Source organism: Podarcis muralis, chromosome 5, assembly GCF_964188315.1.
Source record: "Podarcis muralis chromosome 5, rPodMur119.hap1.1, whole genome shotgun sequence".
NCBI classification, from domain to species: Eukaryota; Metazoa; Chordata; class Lepidosauria; order Squamata; family Lacertidae; genus Podarcis; species Podarcis muralis.
Window position 1 is genome coordinate 32,292,324 of NC_135659.1, and position 26,776 is coordinate 32,319,099.

General features: G+C 41.5%; 1 protein-coding gene across 2 annotated transcripts in view; it reads left to right on the forward strand.

Moving 5' to 3' along the window:
- The window catches only part of COL24A1 (collagen type XXIV alpha 1 chain), a 165,058-nt gene that overhangs the window by 7,621 nt on the left and 130,661 nt on the right, over positions 1-26,776 (forward strand). For both annotated transcript variants that reach the window (XM_028732889.2, XM_077928502.1), the window contains exons 2-5: positions 7,403-7,467; positions 15,131-16,425; positions 20,020-20,073; positions 24,610-24,663. In XM_028732889.2, the coding sequence (XP_028588722.2) occupies positions 7,403-7,467; positions 15,131-16,425; positions 20,020-20,073; positions 24,610-24,663 (1,468 nt within the window). The remainder of the gene's footprint in view (positions 1-7,402; positions 7,468-15,130; positions 16,426-20,019; positions 20,074-24,609; positions 24,664-26,776) is intronic.

Genomic DNA, 26,776 nt, shown 5'->3' on the forward strand with positions numbered 1-26,776 from the left:
GCATGACTATTAATGGCGCAGGAGCCTTACCTACTTTCACAAAGAGAAAGCATTTGGAAATCACAGTGAATTGGCAGCACAGTACTAGAAAAGTTTGGATTTGATATCCCGCTTTATCACTACCCTAAGGAGTCTCAAAGCGGTTAACAATGTCCTTTCCCTTCCTCCCCCACAACAAACACTCTGTGAGGTGAATGAGGCTGAGAGACTTCAGAGATGTGTGACTAGCCCAAAGTCACCCAGCAGCTGCACGTGGAGGAGCGGGGATGCGAACCCGGTTCCCCAGATTACGAGTCTACCGCTCTTAACCACTACACCACATTACTAGGCATGTTTGCTCTTAAGCAAGTTGTGCTGTATTCATTCGGGCTTGTTTCCAAATGCCATTGCAGCCATACTGTGCCAGCTTGTTCATGCTTACTCAGAAATAGGTTCCATCCAGTGTGTTCACTGGAGCTTTCTCTCAAGTAACTGAGAACATAGGAAGAGCCCTGCTGAATCAGAGCATCCCGTTATCACAGTGGCCAACCAAGTACCTAAAGGAAGCCAAAAAGCAGGACACGAGTGCAACATCACTCCTCCTACTTCTGCTTCCTAGTGACTGGGTTGTAGCCTTGTTTTACCTGCGTTCTTGTTTTCTAGTTTTAGCATTTAGGCTAAAGCATTTTAAAGTGCATATCTGCAGCAATAACCAATTAAAGCCAAAACCCAGACTCTTAGGTTGCTAGCAAAAAACTATGCGCTGCACAGGAGGGTTTCTAGAGCTGCATACTACCCACCTGTGTTTTGCACACGAATGTTGACAGCTAACCATGGGGGGGGGGGGGGAATAAGAGCCTGTATGGAATATTAGGGAAATGCTCTCTACAACTTTTCCAGCCAATTCCGGGGGGAAATATTAAGAGTTTATCACTTTAAGCAAAAACGCAAAGAGGCTAAACTGCAAATGCATATGAAGTGAAAGATGAAGTGAGTATCCTTTCCTATACAATCTTGCTTCAAATTGCATTCCCCTCCCCCTGTGCTTTAGAGCCCGATGGAAAAAAAATGTTCTGTAGGTACTGGGGTTTGAGCAACTGTTCACTACTTGAGTAGCTGTGATGGGATTTGCTCGTCATTTGTCTTTCTGCGTACATCTTTCTCCAGAGACCCTCTGATAGTTTCCTGGCTGGTTTTGGGGCCTTGCAAATTGGGTCCAGATGAGGGAAAAGATTTTGAAGTTGGTGAGCAAAAGGATGTGTGCGTGTGTGTGTGTGTTTGTGTGTGTGTGGTGCTGGTGGTGGGGAGAGGAATAATCACAAGCGTGTTTATCGGAACTGTGAAAGAAATGGCCAGGATGAAGTTTGGCTTTCGGGTAAGCGGGTGAGGTGGGCTTCTGAGAGGCTGCAAACAATTTGCAGATTCCAGGCAGGGAAACCATGAAGCCGAGTTTCTGAAAGGTTAATCTGGACCACCCTAAGCATATTACCCCATTGTTGATGTGTGGTCGTCATCCCCTGCTTCCCAGTTTTTTTCTGGGCTCAGTTCAAAGTGCTTGTCTTGACCTTGAAGATTTAAAGATCCTGAGACCTTAGTGTCTAAGTCTGATCTAAACTAGGACCACTTTCCACACATGGATATGGCCATCAGCTGAAATTATCTCTGAAATTACCCTCTGAGATCAGGTGGCAGACCATCAGACAAATCTGCACAGATACAAGACTATAGAAAATGAAGGAACTGTTTTGCAATGTGTCACAGCAATTGCGTTCAAGTTTCATTCAAGCTATCAACATGAAAGGGACTTGGACTTATTTTTTCCTTCTCTTCATTCCCAACTTACAACTGTGGAAAAAGAAATAATACATGTATTCATGGGAAGAGATCAGTTTTCTAAATTGATTCACCTTCTGTAGCTTAAGGAATGGATTGCCAATCTTTAGAAATCCCTGAACTGGCTACCTTTTGTTTGTGGTTTCTTGTAAGTTCTACCTCTGTTCTTTATATTAGGCAGAAAGAACTGCAGACCTTGAACAGCCATTTCCCTATCTTCCTTTAGGCTAGAGTTGAATAACTCATGGCCAAGTGAATTTTCAAAAACCTTACGAGGGATAGATAGATAGATATAGATATAGAAAATCATTTTTTTCTGAAAAAGATAACCCTGACAACAGGAAACAGATCAATATATCAGTTACAATAGGCCATTAGGATTTTGTGGGGTTTTGTTTATCAGATCTCTTTGATTGGTTTATTTTGTAATGCAAAATATAGCATTACTAATATTCAATCATTCTTAAATCTGGCATGGGCTTTTGGGATTGTTTGATTTAGACTGCCAAGCAAAGTATGAGTTATTAACCAGGACTGAATCTTAATTATAGGGTAATCAGTATTATGCTTGTTTGTTTTTAAGAGACACATTTTAGCGGGTGCCGTTGCCAATTTTGAAGTACTGTACCAGATTTCATAATTTCCTTACTGTAGTCTTGTTCTTTAGAAGTTCTGATGTTACGGTCTATACAAGGATAATAAATTTTTCCTTCCCTGCCATATCTTGATAACTTATTTTTTAATAGCTGCTTCTTCACCGGCCCACCTTCTTTATTTCCGGAAAAATACGCTGATTACAGTAGCTTCCGACCCTGGGCTTTATTCTAAATCACATGCCATATATTAATATTTCACCTAGTAAGGACAAGCAAAGTTCATATAACAGTTTGCAAGAAAGAAGCAAAGGATTCTGGGAGTTGAGTCAAGCATCCTGTCAGGCTAATTCATCCTTCTCTAGCCAGGGCCCCACAGATTGGCCAACAGACACCAGTTGCCATTTGAGAAGGAAGAAAAGAGTGAGGGAGGCAGGCAAAAACAACATCAGTCTGCTCCCGTCAGACTGGTTTTCAGGTATAAAACATTCTCATTATATTCAGTTTTGGAAGGCTCAGAAATATATCTATCCAGTGCCATTTTTAGCATAAAATGAACAGTTCCTTTTCTTCCTGTTTTCTGAATTGAGAATTGGCTGCTGAGCATAAAATATCATTATCAGTGTTGCTTTCTCTCCTGGATTTTAGTAGGACGACTTTTGCAGCCAAAAGAGGAGCTACACACTTGGTGCTGCACAGTTTCTTTGTTTTCTTTTTTTAAAAAAACCTTTTAATGTTGACTAGAGACAAAACAACGTCGAAGGAAACATTATTCAGAGCCTATGCCTTGGTAATTTGTAAAAAGTTCCCTCTGAAGTATAACATCTGCAGCAGGTGTGTTTTCTCATATCAGATGTCGAAGGGAAACCAGACAGAATGAAGTCAGCTGGAGCAGCCTCTCAGGAAGAACTTGTATAGTAAAAGTGAATTATTTACAGTACAAGAATGATTTTTTTATATTTCAGGTTGCCAACAGTTTTTCGGAAAGTTTTTTTTAAAGCTGTGTGAGGAATAGAAAGGTGAACTTGCATTAACAGGGATAACTAGCAGAGCCCTCAACGCCCCTGCTTGAAAAATTTGCTAATACTTCTTGTATTTAGACAGAGGTGGTGGTGGTGAATATTGTGTAGAAGCAAACTGCAAAACTTTTTCTGTAGAAGCCTCAAATTGTTATTTGTTTGGGGTAAACACTTTTACAATTATGTTGGCAAAAGATTAGAAGGTGAATCTTGCCTTGGCATGGAAAGACCCTGTTTGAATGGAATGCTAAACTATGGCTTATTGCAGAGTGGCTAACCTGTGGCCCTCCAGGTTGCTGCCGGAGTCCCAACTGCAATCAGCTCAAGCTGTGAACAGGAATGATGGGAGTTGTAGTCCAGCAACATCTGTGGGGCCACAGCTTAGCCACTTGTCATTCAGAATTACGTGCACAAGTCAGCAGGAGCTTCACTCATAGACTGCTCCTCTTTTCAAGATTGGGCACTTTTGTTTCTGCTTGTTATTACTTTAAAATGTGATTTCTTCAAGCCAGCCGCTAACAAGTTGTTGTTTATGATCTCGACTTGTTCTCAAACTGAAGTTTCAAGTAACCAGAGTTTCCCAGGTTTGGCTGTAACGAGGAACTGTTGTTAGCTTCACAGTGGAAGCGGATACTTCCTGTCTCCCCACCTTCTTGGGAGTGGGGAGGGAAAGCTATCATGCAAGCCCATGCCTCGTGCATTTAATGCATTTGAACCGAACCATCTGCATTCTTGCTGCTGTTAAAGATGTAGGGGCAGAGCCAGTTTAAAAGTTGTTTTTATTCAGAATGGAAGCAAAGATAAATACAAAACGCAATATACGTGCAGCCTGATTTCATGCAGAGTTAGGTAGGTAAGTCTATAGTTTTCAGTCAACTATTTTTCTCTTCACTCAGGGCTGATTCATGTATTACATTTCACCTTCCTTGACTATTAACACTAGTATAAGATGTGGAATAGCCTCTCTCTTGTGAACAGCTGGATGCATTTTTGTTTGATGTCAATTTCACTCCCCCTCACAGGTGTTCATTTTTGGAGAGTGCGTTTCTTTCACTCGATCTGAAAGACAAATAATACGAAACTAATAGTGACTTGGCCATGCAAAAATAACGTAGATACATATCTTAGGACAAGGGGATTAGAATCCGCACTGATTGAAAAATAACAGGATAGATAAATTCAGAGCCTGTTCACTATTCAGGTAACCATCTGCGCAGGCAATAGCTACAGGAATTTTTTTTACTCTGTAGAGCTTTTGTTCATGGATTTTTATGGGACATAAACCCTCGTCTGAAATGCCCCCCCCTCCCCACTGCCTGCTTCACTCCCAACATTATAATCCTTGCTGGCTCCACCCCTTGACTTCTATATGATTGGTGTGAGGTGTGAACAAGGAGCTTATTTACATTATACCTGAAGGTCCTGTATACCTGAAGGATTATTTGGTTCAGGTCCTGTATACCTGAAGGAGTGTTCTCCACCCCCATCATCCAGCCCAGACACTGAGGTCCAGCGCCGAGGGCCTTCTGGCGGTTCCCTCACTGCGAGAAGTGAGGTTACTGGGAACCAGGTAGAGGGCCTTCTTGGTAGTGGCGCCTGCCCTGTGGAACGCCCTCCCAGCAGATGTCAAGGCAATAAACAACTATTTTACTTTTAAAAGACAACTGAAGGCGGCCCTGTTTAGGGACGTTTTTAATTTCTGATGCTGTATTGTTTTTAATAGTCAGTTGGAAGCCGCCCATCTGGCTGGGGAATAAATAATAAATTATTATTATTATTATAATTATTATACAGCTGTTGTTATTTATTAATTTGATTTATATACTGCCTTTCATCCAAAGATCCTAGGGCGGTGTACAACATTAAGAACACGTTTTACAGAGCATCAAGAATAAAAACCTAATAAAAAAGCATAACAGACAATGTAAATAACAAATTAATCATAACAGTACCCCCCCCCATTTTTATTTGTCTTCTGCAAGATGCAGAACAAACAGGGAGGGGGCTGGATTCTGCCTTGGAGCAGCCTACTTGGGCTGTGGGCACATTGCTGTCTTAAAAACGCAGGTCGTTGTTCTTTTTCTCCATTTGGATCAAAATCAGTTTGACGGGGGGCGGGTGGTGGTGGTGGAGACAGTTGAAAAGGCAGCATTCACAGGGATAGCGCCAGACTGTGGTTGGCACCCAGTGGGTGCAGAGTAAAGGGGCTCTTGGGAAGGGTCCACAACAACATGGAGCAAATGGGTCAGTGCATCTGGCTGTTAACTGGAAGGTTGGTGCTTCAAGCCCACCCATGGATGGCTGTAGGCAAAAGATTCCTGCATTGCAGGGGGTTGGACTAGTTCAGTGTTTCTCAACCTGTGGTTCCCCAGATGTATGTTGGACTACAACTCCCATCATGCCTAGTCAGCATGACCAGTGGTCAGGGATGATGGGAGTTGTAGTCCAACAACATCTGGGGACCCACAGGTTGAGAACCGAACCTTGGGTACCTTCCAACTCTGCAATCTTATGATTCTATGAAATGCTTTGTTCAAATTCTTTCCCACAGATCTCCATGCTGTGTGTGTAGCAGACCATGTGTGTTCCTTATAGTTTGCTTTACACTTTCCATGGTATCAGTTGCCTTGGGTGATGTTAATCGACCAGGCTGGAAAATGCTCAGGGTATTTTGCCTTGCTGATGCTCATCTACACGGAACATAGCACAAGCAAGTGCTGGTCTCTTTCTTCTCCTTTTTGGCTCATTATATGAAAGTGTTTGCACATCTAGCTGCCACCATTTCCTTCTTCCTTATAGGCACATTAAAAGAATAGTAATCCTATGGAAGGACAGGGTAAATTAAGGTTTTGAAATGAAATAATAATAATAATAATAATAATAATAATAATAATAATAATAATAATAATTTGTTGACTGAAAGGCTGTCACACAGAAGAGGGCAAAGACTTGTTCCCTGCAGCTACAGGGGTCAGGGATAAACCTGATGGCATCAAGTGACTGGAGGATAGATTTCAGTTGAACATTAGAGGAAACCTGTTTCCAATCCAGTGGAACCAATTAACGTCAATGGGTAGTGGTCTCTCCCTCCCTGGAGGCCTTCAGTCAGAGGCCAGACACCCATCTGTTGGGGATACTCTAATATTGGATTTCTAGAAGGTGGAATAATGGCCTTTTCGACCCCTTCTACCTCTGACTCTTTGGCTAAACGTTAACATTTTGTGTAACACAAACATTAATGCATATCACAGCTGGGGTCCCCAATGTGCTCTGCCTCAGACAAACACCTTCTTTGGCATCTACTAAGGCCTCTGTCCCTGACAATTTTATACTGTATATCTCTTTAAAGAGATTGAACGTTTGGGGGCTTATTTGTTTGTGGTGCGTACTACTTTATCATTATGGTTCGTCTTGCGGCGCCACCTAGGTCTTTTGCCTGTTATCTGAGTGGACTACTGAGCTTCGCCCATGTTTCTTCTATGAAATGGGCATTGTGTGACACTCAGAACTGTTTCTTAGATTTCCAAATGTGTCCCGGGCCCAGAAAGATTGGGGGCCCTTGTATTGAACGGTATGATGGCTGCAGGATTGAAAAAAGCCCTGACACAGTGTGTAACTATATGTATATATATAGCACACAACCTCACAATTCTACTGTTCACTGTGCTTGTGCCAAATAAGGAATTCCAAAGAGAAGAAATATAAGAATAAGAGATGCAGGTGGTGACGGATAAAATGACACCTGTGAGAGTGGGGACAGCCAGGAATGGTGGTGGAGACTTAACATGTTTACCCATCACTAAACCAACATGTGGTCTTCTGGCAAAACTGGATACTGACCTGGAAAAGCCTAATAGAATATGAGAATTGGGTGGTGAATAAATTATTTCATACCTAAGGATTGTGCATCACTTATTAGGGATAAAACATATATTTTTCTGTGTATTTAGCTTGATATTATTTTCTTTTTTCTTTTAGGAAAACCCTCCTCCTTTTTTTTGCAACATGTATAGCTGTGGGTGCTACACAAATACAAGAAGAAGGTGAGACATGTTCCTAATTTTATTACAGAATATTTGAATGATCTTTCTTTAAAAAAGAGAGAGAGAAATTATATGAAGGATTCTGGTAGTAATGACGTGAAATTCAGTTTTTCAAAGGCCTCTAATGCCAGATAGTTACAATAGGAGCAAAAGTTTAAAGAAACCAGTTTAGAAAGGCTGACCTTTTCAAAATTACTCAGATTTTCTGTCTGTGAAATTGCTTACATATTTAGGCAGACTCCTTGCAAAAAGGAAGTTTTGTACATTGTAAAGGCTTTGATTGTGACTTCATTGCACGTGGGTGTTTTTGGGGGTGGCAAACCGAAGCCGGATTACCTTTGCACTTCTTGGGACTCTCCAAAACAAACTAGTTCACATAATAAGTACTTAGTCTGAACTTGCATTTTTAAGGCCAAAAAAGTAAACTTGCTTTTTTGGCTTATTCCCTCCACCCACAAATTTTCAGACGCAGCTGTTGGCTAAAAAGCAACTGATTGTGCTTTTGTTGTTGTTTGTGTTTATTCAGAGGACAGATGGCTGGGCACTTGTTCTGGGATGCTAACATCTGAAGTTAGCATCTGTATCTATTTTAGCAGCAGTTAAAACCTGTGCTGGGGTTGTCATCTTTGAAACAAATGAGCTGGTTTGCATGGAACACCAAGCCAAGGATGGGGAACCTGTGACCATCCAGATGTTCATGAATTCCAAATTGCATCAGCCCTAGTCAGCAGGGACAATGGGTTGAAATTATGGGACTTGTAATCTAGCAACCTCTGGAGGACCACAGGTTCCCCAAATCTATACTAAGCCAAGCTGTAATTTCGTTTGAATGTTTGAGTGTGAGACTTCTAGGAATGAGGATTGTGGCTGCTGCATTCCTCCTCTAGTCTAGCTGCAGCTGCAGCTGCCCTGCCATGGTTTGTCTTATCATGTTGTCTGAACCCAGACTCGTGGTTTGTCTCATTCCAGATAAACCACAAGAAGTAATTCATGTTTATCTGGAGGAAACAAACCATAAGCCCAGATTCTGACACCATAAAGCCAAACCATGGCTTCATTCAACCCAGAGGAGGAGAAAAGTGGCTGCAATCTCCTCTCTCTCAGAGCTTACAAATTTGCAATATCCTAGTTTGACTTAGTGTTTCATCCAAACCAGCTCACTATGAGACTTCTGCTATTTTGTGGTATCTACTCAGGTTATAGTTGCATGAAGAAATATGAAGAATTTTAGAGGTGATTGAGAAAGACTACAGTTCACATGATATAACTGTTTCTGGCCTTTACCACATTGGTCTTCTAGTACAGTGGTACCTTGGGTTAAGAACTTAATTCATTCTGGAGGTCCGTTCTTAACCTGAAACTGTTCTTAACCTGAAGCACCACTTTAGCTAATGGGGCCTCCTGCTGCTGCCGCATCACTGTTGCGCGATTTCTGTTCTCATCCTGAAGCAAAGTTCTTAACCCGAGGTACTATTTCTGGGTTAGCGGAGTCTGTAACCTGAAGCATCTGTAACCTGAAGCATCTGTAACCCGAGGTACCACTGTAGTTTTGTTGTATGGAGGACAAACATCCTGCTCACTGAAAAGTTTCATGTCAGGGAGACACAACAACTAAGCTAGAACCTTTCTCCCTGACGGTTAGCTTTCTACGTTTAGGAAGTTCCTTTCCCCCAACCATCCTTACTAATCTCATTTCCTTTTGTGTCATAGCTTCTAGATTTTAAACTTGAGGACAGGGACTGTCTTGTTGATACCTTGAAGCTGCTCTGGGAGACCATTCAACTGCAAATTTTGTCATCACTTTTTGCAGCTTGGCAGCTCCAGGTTTTTTAAGTCAGGGCACCTAAGAAAGGCAGTTGTTTTGGATATTCACACTCCAGCAAGCATTGCAAATCAAAAGCTAGCAGATTTAAAAGTTTTAAGTATTGGGAAGTGTGTGCACGTTCGTGTTTATATCTATGTCTATAGCTCAGAGTGACAGAGAATTGGCTCAAGGTACCATCTTAGGGCGATGATGTCACCACCTTCCCATCTCCTGCTTCTTCACAAGACTTACAAAAAGTTTGTGAAACTTTCTGCTCCTGGGAATCTGACCCCTATCAAGATTGATCATTCATTGGCAATATTAGCCAATGATATCCTGAGCTAGTTTACAGTCATCTGACACACACTGCAAGTAGAGTTTACTGACATAACCCGTGCCTCTTGTATTTCATTTTTCCGATGTTTTCATGGGAAACACTTAAGTTCTTTGTTTTTGTCATATGACAAAGATATTATGTCATATCTTTTCATCATGCCCTTCCTCCAATTCCCCCTTCCATTTTATCCTCACAATAACCCTGTTGAGGTAGACCAACCTGAGAAATTGTGAGTGGTTCAGGCTCACCTGGTGGGCTTCATGACCTAATAGGTATTTCAACTCACTGACTCTTAAGTTACGTTCTTCTGAAGATTTTACCCATCATATCTGCTGGCAATGGCTGTAGTTCTTATTTGGCCAAGATGCAAAAGGCTGGTTTAGGAACACCAAGGATTTGGGATTATGCAATTTGTTGTTTTTCTAAAATTGAGCAGTAGACTTCTTTGTGTTTCAAAAGTGACTTCCATTGTGGGTGATGGTAGGGATGCCATTTAAGAAGCCTAAAGAAACAGCGAAGTAGCTTCATAGTTCTTTGTATTCCTTCTGCTGCTCTTGAATTTATCACACGCACCTGTGTTGTTCAAAGCATTATTCCTTACCTCAAGCCCTTTAGATGTGATGGGCTGAAAACCTGTTCTGTCATTTGGCATCTGGATTTCTTAGGTTATTTGGAATAGAAAACTTTCAAAATACAGGAAAAACTGGAGACATGTGGCACATATAGGGAGAAAAAGAGTTTGATGGCTTCCCTGACTGTGCTTCCTTGACAATGCACGGGGTGTTTGAGGGATAAGATGCAGTCCTGTTACCCTTATCCCCCTATGATTTAGGGGAATGATTAATGGGAGTCTGCAGGCAAGCATAGAAGAAAGTCTCTCCTGGACTTGAAACAAGCCATTTTCAAGATGACAAATCATAAATATATGTTGCAAGGAGATTGCCTATCCTTTGATTTCTTTCTTCTTTTTTTAATTTAGAGAGTAAATGAAATCAGATGCCGACATCTGTGTGCGGGAAGGAATAACTGATCATTAATGGGGGGCGGGAATGGCCGCTGGAATGAGGAGAAAGCAAGTGGATTACATGTGCTCCAAAAGAATGCATTCTGTTAAGTGTCTTTGAACACTGTTATATTTAGAAAGAGCTTTTGAGCAGTGCGGATGACGTGGTTATAGCTTTCCGCACATTTGCCTCAGGCTCAAAGGCCTGCCTGAAGCGGTGTGGGTCGTTGCTTTGAGGTGATTGCCCTCACATCCCAAAGCTTGCTTGCACATTCATAGCTGGCCATGTGAATGAATAATCTGCTTTCTGCATTTGGGGGATCGACCCATTGTGCTCTTAATCAGAAATATATACCTGTATATATATATACAGGGTGTTAGGGGAGGGGTAGTACCTCTGGTGGCGGGCACATCATGCTCCTTCTGGGGTAGTTTGCCCACCTTTGGTCCCCACCCTGCACTCAGCTCCCACCTTTGTTTCAGAGAAACACCTTCCACCTTCAGAGAGGCTTATATCATAATTCTTCAGGAAACCTCTGTTTGCCTCCACTGCTAATCTCACAGTGATGTGAGGTGGAGAAAAATCTGTTTCATAAGTCCATCAGTAACAATGAATAGATGCCACTTGCAAATAAATGCTAGGCTAGCTGGTCAGTTTGATAGTTTTTAGCTTTGTTGACTAAATGCAAGTAAAAATAAACAGGGTAGATCAGGCCATCAGAAATTTTTCCTGTGCAAGTTACCCTAATTTGTATATGAAAATTTTCTGGAAACTTTTTCCAGGGGGGAACCCTGTATAAATGTATTCCTGACTCTTTTGAAAATCACACTTTCAGTTTAAAAGTTAAATTTAACCATATGTAATTGTTTACATAATAATTTTAATTATTTTGTTTATTATGTATTATGTTTTTGGTTTACCTTATTATTATTATTTTTTGTAAACTGTCCTCTGACTAGTTGTGGTACAGAGTAGTATGAAAAGATCTTAGTAAGTATCTAGTCAATATCTTTATTGGATTTAAAATTGGTTTTTATGCATGTAATTGGGTTTTTATAAAATAGATAAAAGGAAAATGCAGTTGTTTAATATCATGTTGTGAAATCACTTTGAATGTCATAATAAGTGATTCAAAAATGAAATACATAATAAATAAAAATATATGAGGGGGACCTGCAACAAAATGTGGGAAACTCTTTCTCATGATGCCAGCCAGCTACTAACCAGCGATGTCCCTTTTTTGTACTTATTTTTGCAAAGTTTGGTCCCCTCATCCCAACACATTTCTCATTCTGTTTAGTCTTGAATCCTGTCAGCACTTACTAGTACAATTTGCTATTTGGAAGAGGGAGAGATTGATATGTTAAACTTAGCATTTATTAGGGTTACCCACACCCCACAGAGCGGAAAATACCATATTAGACTTGGAACAAAACTTCTACTGTGCCCCAGAAAAACCCAATCTATGCTTGATTTGGCCTCTGTAAAACAAAACGAAAACATTTTTTTTTTAAAAAAAGTAACAAATAAATAAATAAATTTGCAGCTAAGCCATGATCATGCATGGAAGATTTTGGCCTTCAACTTATAACATTGATTTCTCACTGTACCATAACCAAGCCTACAATTACTGCAGATTAGACTATAGCTTAAATAAATGAATTGTTTTGCAGCTGGACATCCAAAAGAGTTGGCAGATGTGTAACCCCCCCACCCCCACCCCAAATGTTAGGACTTCCTGTGCCTCAGGCCATGCTGGCTGCTTGCCATTTGTAAACTTGGCACCATTGTGCACTCCCTAACATGACTAGAACCACTGCAAGGTGTGTAACTAATTTTCAAGATGTATAGCACAGTCAAACGTATGCATTCTATGCCAATTTTTAAAAACCTTTCCAGAAATGTCTTCGATATTTGTGTGCATATGTGCACATTTTTGCTGGAACCGGAGCCAAGATGTGTCTGCTCTTAACATTTGCTAGTAATATCTTTGGTAAACAGAGGGAAGGCAGGTTGGGAAATGAAACCTAATTTCTTGGTAAAGTCTGTGGAAATCCTTATGTTTCAAGGACTCTCTTGACTTAGCTTTGGCTTCGACTTGCTTTCATGCTGACAGAGACTTGACCGTTCATCAGCACTTTAATCCTGAGGTAACATCCTGCTGTTCTCAGAACTCAAAGAGGAATTGATCATGTAAATACCCTTCCTGCTTTGATACTATGAGATGGCCTAGCAGCTTTTAGGATTAGGCACCAGGTGTATGAGGATGTGATGCCATTTTGGGGACTTAAACACAGAGTTGCTACTCTGCTAACATTAGTCCAAGCAACATTTAATATGTCAGGTCCAATCTAGTTGTGAGAATGGCAGATCCATGTGTCAGAAGCAGGTGGCCATTTCTTTCCTATGAACTTGGTTGGAGATAGAAGATGTCAAGCACAAGATCAGTGAGCAAGAGGTGAGGGAGCTGGATTAGTGTTGGAAGCAATCCTCCCCCCTGGGCCATCTAGTCCAACCCCCTGCAATGCAGGAATCTCAACTAAAGCATGACAGATGGCCATTCAACCTCTGCCTGAAAACCTCCAGTGGAGAGTCCCCAACCTCCTAAGGGCATGTTCCGCTATCCAGCAGCTCTTATCTGTCAGAAAGTTCTTCCTGATGTTTAGTCAGAATCTCTTTTCTCCAAAGCAGAAGCAATCAAGTTTGCTCCACCTTCCATGTGACAGCTCTTCAGATATTTGAAGACGGCTATCGTATCACCTCTTAGTTTCCTCTTTGCTAGGCTGTACACCCCAAGATCCTTCAACCATTCTTCCTAAGTCTTGGTTTCCAGACCCTTGATCATCTTGGTTGCCCTCCTCTGTACACGTTCCCCAACCTATGCTTTCTCCCCAAAAATAATTTCTCCCCAGCCATTTTTTCTCCTGAAGTGGCTCTGTGTCCAGAAGGACCTGCTGGTAGAAAAACAACTGGGGGAAGAAAAGTGTAGATAGGAATGAGTTCAGCAGGTTTTTCTCTCATAACCATAGAACTCATGGGAATCTAAGGAAGCGCAAGGTTGGAAGATTCAGGACAGTCAAAAGCAGGGGTCAGCAATCTTTTTCAGCAGGGGGCTGGTCCACTGTCCCTCAGACCTTGTGGGGGGCGGGACTATATTTTTTTGGGGGGAAATGAACAAATTCCTATGCCCCACAAATAACCCAGAGATGGATTTTAAATAAGAGCACACATTCTACTCATGTAAAAACACCAGGCAGGCCCCACAAATAACCCAGAGATGCATTTAAAATAAAAGGGCACATTGTACTCATGTAAAAACACGCTGATTCCTGGACCATCTGCGGGCCAGATTTAGAAGGCGACTGGGCCGGATCCAGCCCCCGGGCCTTAGTTTGTCTACCCATGGTCAAAAGGAAGTACTTATTCACACAGTGCTTAGTTGTAGTAAGAAATGGGCTCCTGCTGGGGGCAATTATGACCACCAACTTAGATGGGTTTAAAAGAGGAAAAGATAAATTCTCGGAGGACAAGGTTATCAATAGTTACCCAGACACAATGGCTATACCCTGCCTTCACACTCGGAGACGGTATGCTTCTTAATAGTAGTTGCTGGAAACCACAGGAGGGGGGAGTGCAGTTGTGCTGACATCCTGCTTGTGAGCTCTCCATGGGCATCTGGTTGGCTGCTGTGAGCCCAAGATGCTGGACTAGGTGGGCTACCAGCCTGATCCAGCAAAGCCAGGCATCCCCAAACTCTGCTCTCCAGCTGTTTTTGGACTACAATTCCCATCATCCCTGATCACTGGTCCTGTTAGCTAGGGATGATGGGAGTTGTTGTCCTATAACAGCTGGAAGGCTGAATTTGGGGATGCCTGGTCAAAGCTATTCTTACGTTTGTTTGTTTTTTTCTCTAGGGTTTAGAATCCAAAATTACCCCTCAGTTTAATATTCACCAAATGCAGGCCTTTCTAGTTATGAAGTCAGATGAAAAATGTTGTCGAAAGACCAGCAGAATTCTGACATTTTGAGGGCGGGTTGCCCCGTTTAAAACAAAAACAAAATTGACTTAGATGAAATTTTAATGTATGAAACTAGTTGGGAAGTAGAATTGTTAGCCTTGTGTAAGGGTCAAGGTTATGGTCAACCAAGTGGAAATAACATATTGTGGTGGCATCCACAGAACCAGGAGAGATGCCTTTGTTATATGTATGAAATATTGTTATGAAATACTGTTAGGCATACATTATTCATATGAATTCATACCACACCCTCTGCCATTCTCCTATCCTGTGTTTGAGCTGGAAAACCCTCTCTTTGCTACTCACTTGGAACAAATGGTAATTCTGTTTGCTCCAATTCAGCTTTAAAGAGTGGGTTTTTGTGGCGCTTCAGGTGTGGACCATGCCTGGAAAGTGTGGAGGAAAAGAAGGTGTGGATAAGCGCAGAGTTAATATAAAGCATTTGAATAAAATTAAGAATGAAGTTGTCTCACCCCTTCCTTTCTCTTTCCTCCCCTAGGCATAGATATTCTTCATCATTTAGGCCTAAGTGGGCAAGCTCTTCATCAACCATCAACAGGGACTGCACAGCCTTTGTCACGTACTTCATTACCTCAGGGGGTTCACCTAAGTGCCTCAGGAGTTGTTTTGTCCACAAATGCAGCCATTGAGGTGCCTGTCTCTCAAGTGATAGCATCACACATAGGCTCCCAGTTCACCCTTTTGGTTAGCTTACGTTCTTACGCAGTAAACAATGCCTTTCTTTTCAGTGTTAGAAATAAAAATAGACTGCAGTTTGGTGTCCAGTTGCTCCCAAGGAAGATAATGGTGCATACTGGAGGGAAGCAGTCTGTATATTTTGATTACACTGTTCATGATGAGCAGTGGCACACATTTGCTATTGACGTTACGGAAAAAGCCGTGTCCCTGTATACTCAGTGTGGAAGAAAGCACTTCAGCAGGGAGACTATTTCTAAAGTACAGCCGTTCGATTCGCAGAGTTTGTTTACTTTAGGAAGGATGAACTCCCATTCAGTCAACTTTGAAGGAATAATTTGTCAGCTGGACATTATCCCCTCTGCACAAGCCTTGGCAAACTATTGTAAATATGTGAAACAACAGTGTCGTCAAGCTGACACATACCGGTCTCAAACGATTCCTCCAGACACATCCCTTGGGGTGCCGCCAAGCAAAGAGTTGGATGAAGAAACCCAACCAGTTTCCATGCCATTGAGTACAAGGAAAGGAGAATCAAACCTTCGTAGCAGCAACGGTGCATCAGTCCACATGCCACCAGAACCCCTAGAGACAACCTCTCCCCTGACACCTCGTTTATTAGAAAATGGTACTGCATTGGAAATTATACCGGAACCAGATGACCAGGGAATTGTGAAAGCATCGAAAATTCCTCAGCAAGATGCCAGCAAAAAGAAAGGTGGCTTCCAGGCTCTCACAAAATTGCCTCCAAACCTTACAGATAATGCCACGGGTGATACAAGCAGGAAAACCTACCCCGATCTGCTGTTTTCCATAAAGCAGACTAAAACCAAAACTGGCACATCAAAGCAGTATCCATATGAACCCGTGGAGCTGCAGCAAGTTTTAAACACAACATCATATAGAGCTTCTGATTCCACACCTTTCGATAACCAGCTTGGTTCAAGGGACGAAGGGACATTTCCGATTGATGACACTTACAACGCAGAAACCAGTTATGAGCTTGATATTGACGGTTACTATTACGACTATGAAGAATTGGAAAGGATGTTTGAACTCGAGAATCTGAGAGGGCCTAAAGGAGACCCCGGGCCGCCGGTAAGTTGTTTTGTTCATGTTCCTTAATAAAATGCAGCAGGAGCTCACAGGTTATACACCATAGTGACTCAACAAATTGACACATAGCAACTCAACAAATTGACGCAGGAATTTCCTGTGGTTTCAATTTGGTACTTTAAGATGGAGGTATGAGGAATAACCTTGAACTTGTGGTCCCTGATAAAAGTAGGGTTTGTTGCTGTGGATGCAGAAAAAACATGTTGAGGCAGAGAACTAAACTGAAGGTTAGGGGAAGAGGCTAGAACCTTTTCTCATTTATGACATTCTACTGTTTGAATGCTAGAAGCCTTACAGTCAGTTCCAAATAAGACACTTACTTGGCACTGGGAATCTGCCAACTTAATCTTGATAATGTTGTTTAATCTATAACATGGTTTAATAGGTGGAGAGTACCTGCTCTAAGGGCTGGTTCGTTACCCTCTTAATGATGTTGTCCCATGCAAGGAGGTGCAAGGAGCTATCGCTACAGGGAACAAGGGAGGAAAATAGGCAGGGAACCTCTTTTTGTTATTTTCTGTGGAAGATGAAAATGGTGCCGTAAAGGTGAGTTTATAGTGGCAGCAGAATGTGCTTGCCCAAATTTAGACGCAAGGTGAGAGCCAAAACAGGGCACAGGGACATGATTGTCTAATTTGCCTGTAGTTGGTGTTGGGAATGAAAGTTATTTTAGGCATAAGGACAATTCAGTACACATGATCCCTCCTTATTGGATCATTTCTGAGATAGATATGTAACTTCCAGGAGTCTTCTAGGTCATGTATAGGGAGTCCTCCCCCCCCCCCCCCAGGTTGCTGAACTACAGATCTCAGCATCCCTTTCCCATTGGCAATGCTGGCTGGGGCTGGGAGTTGTAGTTTGGTGGGGGCCAAGATACCCCACACATATTCTAGGTTTCTGATTCTCTAGTTTTGTGTTCAGGTACTTTGTGCGGCTTTTGAGCCACTTGTCAGAAGTCTGCATTGTTTGATGTCAGGACAGTTGCTAAATATATTTAGTTCCATGGCCTATTGGCCTACAGTAAATTGCTTCCCATTCTACAATTGCCAATAAATGAGTCCTTCTGTTTTCACTCCTTTTTGCTGATTCATGTGGTTCCTAGACTGCTAACAGTGTATCAACCTTTGACAAACTGGACTCTAGTTCTTGAAAGCTTATGCCAAAATACATTTGTTAGGCTTTAAGTGTTACACAATACACTTTTTGTTGTTGCCAACAATGTAGTCCATCTCTGTTTTACGAAGATACAACTCTGTCAGTCCTAAGTCACTGAGTGCTCCTTCCTGTGCACCAGTTTCCTATTAATACCTGTGTCAGAAGAGCACACCTTATAATGTGCAGTGCAAGATGATGTGTGCGTTTATGTACTGGGAAAAGTACAGAAAGTGGATATCCCCAGTCGTTTCCCTGTGTTTTTATGCATGCAGACTGAATAAATTTAAGGGACAGAAGCTGCTTTTCAGTTAAGTCTTTTTAGCATCATATCACTTTACAACCACAGGATGAAATCTCTAATTTGATCCACAGGCAACCAGAAAAGTAACTATTTAAAAGTCAATGTTAAATGAACAGCAGCTATTTAAATAATCATTTTCAGAATGCTTTTGTGATATATTCTACATGTAATTATGTTTTTGTGTTATTTGAATTGCTCGACAGAATCATTTTAAAGTGTAGCAATGTATCTCTAAATATGAGAGAGAGAGAGATGTGAAGAATGTTTGTTTCAGCTCTAGGGCTTTAGTTTGTTCAGGAACACTGAAAACAGAAACATTTTAAGGCAGCTTGCAACTATAGCTTTTGTTTTGTATGCGATGTGCATTTGCTAGAAATCCAGACGACGGAATTCTGCATAGCAGTGTTACTTCTTGCAGCCACGTGCAGAAAGCATGATCAGAGATGTTCGAAAAATTAAAAGCAAACAAACTACTGTAATGGAGAAACCAGATGTTTCACTGAGATTTATAGTGTACATAGCAATAGTACGTGATTGCTGGTGGCCAAAAGCGAATTTCAGCTCCCTTGCTGTTCCGCTATTGAGTTAAAGTAGCATAGCTAATTCAGTTCACCTTCCTCCTACTCTGTCAACATCTTTGCCTAAAATCTGTTGCCCGGGCATCCCACTGAGGAAGATTCAAGCTGGCTTTGTAGAGAGACCTGTTACTGGTATATGCATTCTAGCAGAGACCACCAAGGCTGCCCTAGTACCTGAAGCTAGTTGTGCAGACATGTAGCCATGCCAGGAGCAGCAATTGGGGGGTGGGGGGAGTGGGAGAAGGAAGCAGTTTGCCTGGTATTGTTATAGGCTCTTGTCCTCTGCTCTAAACCAAATCACACATGTACTAGAATGGAAGGGATGGAGCTGGAGAGTGGAAGCCTGCTCTCTGCTTCTGCAGGGTAGATTCCTGCAGGATCAAGCAGGTGTTTCAACTAGGAGGAATCTGCCCTAGAGCAAGTCAAACCATTTGGTCCATCTAACCCACTACTGATGGGCTTGTTTTGCTGCTGAAATCCTGAACCACCTGGAACCTTGCAGACACCCCTCCCTGGCAATTCATAAGACCTTCTGAGAAGACCCTCTGGTCATTTGACGACCACTGGATTGTCACTTGGTGACAGCACAGAAACGCATCTTCTCAGTGGTAGCATCTCCCCTATGGAGTGCCCTCCCTTGGTTGGCTCCAGCTACCTAATCCTTTTCATTGAAGATGTCAGGGATTTGAACATGGGACCTTATGCAGGCACCGCTGTACTGTTGAGTTGCCACTTGCTCCCCATTCCCAGTTGGGGCCCTTAATCTCTGCTTCATCTTGCAGGGAGCTGCTGCTGCTGCTGCTCAGGGATAGATCTCCACAAGAGTAAGAAGTGACCAAGAGTCCTGGGCAGAAAATGGCAATATCCCTCTTAAAGAAGGGACACAAAGACTGATAATGCCGATGTATATGCACAGTTGTTCTTAGGCAGCTTCCAGTCATAGGTCCTTGTTTTGCAGGAGTGGGATTTGGGTCGGGATGAGAGTGGAATGTGATCTTCATTCTGTGGTTCTGTACTAACTTTCACAATTCAGAAATTTGGTTTTTCTTATCCCTTCGGCATCTTTAAAAGGGGGGGGGTAGATGTTCACAGATTTAAAAGCTGCAAATGGACCTTTTAAGCAGAGGTTGAATAGCCACCTGCCATGTATAATCTAGTTGAGTTTCCTGCATTGCAGGGGTTGGACTAGATGACCCTCGGGATCCCTTCCAACTCAGTTCTGTGATTCTATGATTAAACATTTCACAATCTTAATCTCTATATGGTGGCTTCTAGATGTTTTGGGCTACAACTCTCATCAGTCCCAGCCAGCATGGCCAATAGTTAGGGATGGTGAGAATCACTGCAGTGGTTATTTCCAGCAATACCTTTTCCTCTTTCAAAGAACACACAGTAAAAATAATCTCATGCAATTCAATGTGTCTAAATGTTGTCGAAAAAGGCTGTGTTGAGTTACACTTGTCGCCAGAGTTCATTCATTTGTTTGATGTTAGCTTTAACCTGTTTGTTTGTTTGTTTGTTTGTTTGTTTGTTTACCTCTAGGGACCCCAAGGTTCTCCAGGATTACCTGGTCCAGCAGGGAAAAGAGGTCCAAGGGTAAGTAAATGCTGATCTGTTGTTTCTAAAACATGATCGTTAATGATCAAATGGGACGCTATAACTCTGACTCTTCTCATACGCTCAAAACAAATTAAGTGCAGAAAGCTTTGTTGTTAATTATCATGATATGGCATGTGTTGAAATAAGAAATAGACAAAGCAGTACTTTTTGCTTTGCACTTCCACTGAACGTTGGTTTGCTGCTACACTAATCCTTATGTTTTTCAGTCTTCTCATCGTCTGTGACTCTGCAACCTAAAGGTCATGTTCATTTGGTTGTTGGAATGAAGGGGAGTGGGCTTCCTAGGTCACTGCATTCCAGAGCTAGAGAGTAAAAAACAATGAAGGAGGAATTATCCACAGCTGGAGAGAGGAAAAGCTGCCTTAGGAATATATAGTGTACCTTCTTAGCAGGATAATGCAGTCATACTTTGAACGACTGCAAGGAAATTCTACACCTTCTAAATACCCCTTGAAATACCCAGGATTGCACCCTTTCAAAAGAAAAGCCTAAATTCTGTTTCAATGCAGCTCGTTTTGCAATTATAGAAATTAAGCAAAGTTGTATTAAAGCACATAATGTGGCTTATCTGACTTAATGCAATATTTGGTAGATTTTGTCTCTGAGAGCTTTGAATATTTGGGCAACTCTTGGGGCAGTGGTCAAATTATTAGAGGAAGTAGGCTTTCCACGGGCATCTGGTTTGCTACTGTGAGAAAAGGATACTGGTTTGGAAGCACCCTCTTATAAACTTATGCTCTTAAGTGGAGAAGGAGGGAATGAGCGCCTAAAATTTGGGGAAAGGAGATCCATTAAATAAGTATCCTGCTTATCCATTAAACATTAATCTTTGATTTGTATCCTTTGCCCAGTTGGGTCAATATGCAGCCACTTTAGTAGTCCAGTCAATGTGGAGATGCCTTTAGTAAAAGTTACGTATTTCTGTCCATTTCTAACCTAAAATAAAACCTCACCGGTTTATGGAATTTCTCACATGAAAATGAAGTTAAAGGACACTTTGATGATTTCACACAAAACAAGACAAGTCAAAAAATTCTGAAGCATTTGACAGCTGTTTACTTGATCTTGTTTTTTGCCTATTCAAGAGTGGTTGTTTTTAACAATGCAATTCTGAGTATGTTACAAACTCCAAGGTTACTTTATTTTAGAATAACACTTCCCACTTCTGAAACTGCAAGTTATAGCACTTTATGAACTCTTTTCACCAGTGCTTTTTCTCTTGTACAGCCCTGGGTTATCCCTGAAATTTCCTTTAAAAATCCCTAAAATCCCTAAAATTTACATGAATATGTCACAAATGGTGTAACCAACATTTCGACGTTCCAATGGCAAGACCGTTAGTTGCAAATGAGTTGACATATTTAAGAAGTACCTTTCAGCATGTTATAATTATCAAAAACTAACTCATCAAGTAAACAATGGCACTGATGCAGAGATTCCCACGTGTATTGGCAAGCTGCATGTGAAGATCTCCTTGCCAAATGACTGAAGGTGTCAATTTTGGCAGCCCTTATTAACTGCTGTAAGGAGAGGGAAGAGAAAAAAGATTCCAAGAATGATCAGCAGTATCAGAGTTGGCTGCACTGACTGATTATTTGGGCTGAGCATATGTGGTGCAGAAACGCACATGGCGCAGAACTCCACAGCACTCTCATTGCATTTGGACCCATTCCTAACAGGTGGCCTCTACTATACAAAGGAGCATGTTTCTGCACATGGATTAATTAATCTTTCTGGATTAGCATAATGATCTGGAATTTGGTGTTGCTGAAATCACTGGGACTTGATTATTTCATCTCATTTTCATCAGTCAAGACTTGCATGAGTTTGTGGAAAGTTACTTGAACTAGCATACGTGAAACATACCCAGAAATTGAACTGAATATGTTTGAATAGCATCTCTGTTCAAACATATACTTATATTTGTATACATCACAAAGAGAACTATGGGGTTCTACTTTTCATCCACACACTTCTATTTGGGTAGGAGCAGAACACTTCCTGCTGACCCCTCTCTCTATATTTATATTTTATTTTTACGGGGGGGAAATACACAACATGTTGACCCTCTGATAATTTATCATTCTCTTGCTAATTGTGTTTTAAGTGCACATCTTACATTTGACTTCCCTTAGTATGGTTTTCTCTGAAATGTTAAAAGATATTTTTTGTTAACTTGTGTTGCTTTGTGTTTGACTTTCTTCATTGATGTTTTATTCTGGCTTCTTTCATTTGATATTTTAATGTAGATTGTAAGCCCCTTTGAGGTCCCCCCCCCCCCTTAAAAAATATAAAGCGGCATGATAATGATAATATATTACTATTACAGTGGTACCTCAGATTAAGTATTTAATTGGTTCCGGAAGTCTGTACTTAACCTGAAGCGGACTTTCCCATTGAAAGTAATGGAAAGGGGATTGATCCGTTCCAAACGATGAAAAAACACCCCCTAAAACAGCAATTTAACATGAATTTTACTGTTTCACGAGACCATTGATCCATAAAATGAAGGCAATAATCAATGTACTGTACTATAAAATAAATAAGACAGCATTTTAGCTGAAAAAATTAAAATTTATTTCCAAACTGACTGTTTGGAGGGGGCTCAGGGTCCTCTTCCATAATCACAATTGGCTTGGCTCCCTGAATTCGTGGAGGCCTCAGAGAGCTCCTGCGGCTGGACCCCGGTCGCAGAGCCTCTGCAGGTGCCATGGATGCCAGGGCTTGGCTCCCAACATCTGCGGAGCCCTGCAGCCACCGTTGATGCTGGGGCTTGGCTCCCAACATCCACAGAGCCGCTCTAGGCACCGCAGATGCCGGGGCTTGGCTCCCAGCATTCGCGGAGCCCTGCAGGCACCGTGGGTGTTGGGGCTAGGCTCCCGGCATTTGCGGAACTGCTCTAGGCACTGCGGATGTTGGGGCTTGGTTCCTGGCATTTACGGAGGCCTCAGAGAGCTCTGTAGGCCCCGCCAATGTCCGGGTTTGCCGTGGAGGCCTCCGAGCGCTTGGACAACTTACTTCCGGGTTTCAATTGTTCATAACCCAAAAAAAGTAAGTTGAAGCGTTCGTAACTCGAGGTACCACTGTACTCAGTCCCGGGCAGTGTGGTGGGGCTGTGCCATTCATCTGACCTCTCTCTGACTGACTTGGTACTACTTGGGCAGAGAAGGGGAGGGGGTGTCTCAGTGCCACCGTCCCAGTAGGAATGCTAGGTTGGCTCCTCAGGCACTTTTGCACTTCACTGTTGCCCCCTTTTCTATCCAGCTTTCAGCGGTGACTTAGCAATCCTACCCTCCCACCCGTTACTGCTGCTTCTTCATTATCTATTACTTAACGTGGTGGGGGCCAAGTTGAAAGTTAAATAAATCACTAGGATCTTGCTGAGCAGGGTGATGATACAGGGCCACATAAATCAGCCACTTGTGTATTGGAAGAGAATATGTAGAAATAGCTGAGGGTAGACTGAGAAACTGAAACAAGGGCTGAGCAAGAGGTTGGCCCCTCTACTGACTTGACAGTTGAGGGTGCCATAAACATGGCGGCCTCACTTAGGCCCTACTTTGTTAGTCAAGGAGGGCCAATTGTGTGAATGGAATAACCCTTTGCTTTGCTTGTTTTTCTTTTATTTATTGTACAACTCTATTCACCAGTTAAACAAAGAATAGCTAAACAGTGGAAAGCAACAATCTAAAACAAGCAAACAAAGTTCATTGTATAAAAATCCAACCCAATCAGGCAGCGGTAAAGAAATCATATATTCTTGAATCATACTCCAGAGAAGACCTCTGTGGATATGCTGCTATATATATATATATTTCTCTTCATCTATTTGTATTACTTTAATACATGAAATATTGCAAATATTGAGCGTGTCCATTTTACTATGCTTATCAACCGAGGCCCTGAACCAGTTGCTCGTGTTGCAAGAGGCTCTGTGAATGGTGTATAGAAACAACTATTTCTCAGTGGTAGCTCTCAGGCTTCCCTCTCCAGAGACATTTGCTAGATGTCCTATGTTCTTTCAACGCTTAACTAGTTTTGAGTTGGCATTCAGTCTGAGAGGGGAGAAGGGAGAAACTTTTGATAACTATTCTTTTGCTGCAGTTCACCCGATGTGTTTTATTAGGATTTTTCTTTTTAAATTTTTTATTATTACTGCATTTTTATTTGAGTACGTTTCATTGGCTGGCCTGGGTATTTCAGGTAGAAAGGTAAAGTAGAGGTAGTTGAAATGAACTTTTTTAATTATTGAGAACTGTTTTATTGGGTCTGTTCAATGGAGAAAGGGAGGATAATCATAACCATAATAATCACAGTAATAGCAACTAAATAATATAGGGAATAAGGCAGTTAGCGGGTTATTAACTTGTTTGGGGCTTTTTTTGGAGAAACCCCCCATACACTATTGACTATTGAACTAATGATCTTTCAGAACGGCTGTTTGTTATTTTTTACACAAAGCACTCCTTTACTCTTACTATTTTGTGTAACCTTTCCTCTCGCTTTCTGTAGGGTATTCCAGGTCCACACGGGAACCCAGGGCTACCAGGGCTGCCCGGTCCCAAGGTATGCTAACACATAAACAAAACTACTGTGTGAATCCAATGCTCTTCTGATATGTCCATGTTTGGAATGGTTAAAACCTGCTTGCACAGAAATTAATGAGAGTCATGTATTTGGTTTATAAATGAAGTCCTGACTATAAATGTTTCTCAGCAAATATAGCTAGCAAACAGAAGTGCAATAATAATAATAATAATAATAATAATAATAATAATAATAATAATATAGTATTTATACCCCGGTCTTCTGGCTGAGTTACCCCAGCCACTCTGGGCGGCTCCCAATCAAGTGTTAAAAAAAAACAGCGTTAAATATTAAAAACTTCCCTGAACAAGTGCAAGACTGAGCGCAAACAGACAGTACCGTAGAATTCAAAAAAATGCCCAAAGAATTAAACATTGATATGGATTTTGCTCCTTTAAGTCATCATTAATTTTTGTAAGAGAGAACCGTTTCAGATGGAAAACGTCACCAAACTGCGTCAAAGGTTCAGTGGTGGTTAAACTGGAAAGACAGTGTTAAGCTTTGATAGATTAAGGCCTAGTAAGCGACTCCGAACTCAAACCAGAGGAGCACAAGCTATGTAAATAGTTTTGGACAGATTTGTGCCGTTGTGGAATGCCTTCAGCTCATATTTAGTTATAACAGTTTGATAGATACGTTGGAGGGGGTGGGGTGGGGGGAAACGCAGCCCCAACCATGATTTGTTTTAGTGTGATTCCTCATGGCAGGAATCTGACCTGTAGTGACAGGTGTTAAAAATTGCCCCGGGCCAAGAAAATATATCAAATAAGGCTCTCACAGTTTGACATTGTAAAACAAAGTAGCCCATGATTGTTGGGGCGCCCTCTTATTAGCATCTGGTGTTTTAAGAGCAGGTAAGTGGAATATGCAAAGTTCACTAGTTCTATCTGTGTGGGTTTTACGGTGAGTTAAAATATAGACAGACCAGTCGGAAGCCGTTGCAAGCTGCTTGTTGGACATATTCTATGACGTTCTTCTTCAGTGACCAGGTCGCTCGTATTTTGAGGTGAAATGTTGGCTTCACCAAAACCAGTGTTTCTAACATTACCGGGTGTTTGTTGTTGTTTTTTGGTACTTAATTAGTTCAGAAAGCAAGAATTGCTTTGTACTTGCTCCATGGTTTTTTTTTGGGTCTTTTGTAATCCCAATTCCTGCTGAATTCTTAGTCCAAGGGTAGTTATTTATTAACCAGCCACACATCAATTATTTAACACATCAATATTCAGTGGCTATATATTTTATATGCATGGCAAATCTTTCGATAAGGATCAGTATACAAATCTAATAAATAAATAAATAATGGCAAAATAGCAGCTGGGTGGTAGATTACATGGATGATACATTAGCAAAGTATTGGAAGAAGAACCTACACACTGGGCCTTTCTGCACTTACCAATAATAAAAATTATAATAATTTATAATGGTATAGTTGCTGGTTGTTGATTTTGGGGAGTTTATTGGCATGGTGCCACACAACATCATCATCATTCAGCTTCTATTAATGTGCTAAAAAAACCAACCACCCCTGTTTTTTCTTCTACTGCAAAAAACCCAACATTTGTGAAAGCTCAATATTTTCATTTAATTTGTACAAGCATCGCCCCCCCCCTCCTGTGTGAAGGCTATGAGAGGTGATAGCTATTGTTTTAGAGACATCTGTTTAATGCCACTTCCCTTTGACTGGAGCAAGCTGTCAGTTTGCAAGCTATTTAGTTCAGAGAAGAGATACAGCAAATCGTGAATGGAGTTCAGAGACTAGCTGTTGCTCAGGCAGACACACATAGTTCGTCTCGTCTGAACAAACCATTCTAGGGCAAACTAAATGTACAAAGAGCCAAGTCCCACTACCTTCCATTTCATTGCTGCCCCCTGTTTATTGACAGCTGACTGAGGTTAAAACTTTCAGGGGTTACTTAGGTCATTTGCTATCATGCGTGTAAGATTATGGTGCATTGTATAGTTTTATTTTTGGTCTTATTTCTGGTCTGTTGCCTAAAATAAATAAACTGGTTAATGCAAGGTTGAAACCTGGATGTTGGCACTTTGCCTGCTGTAGGAGTGAGCAGGAAGCAAGTTGTGATGTTCCTTCTCA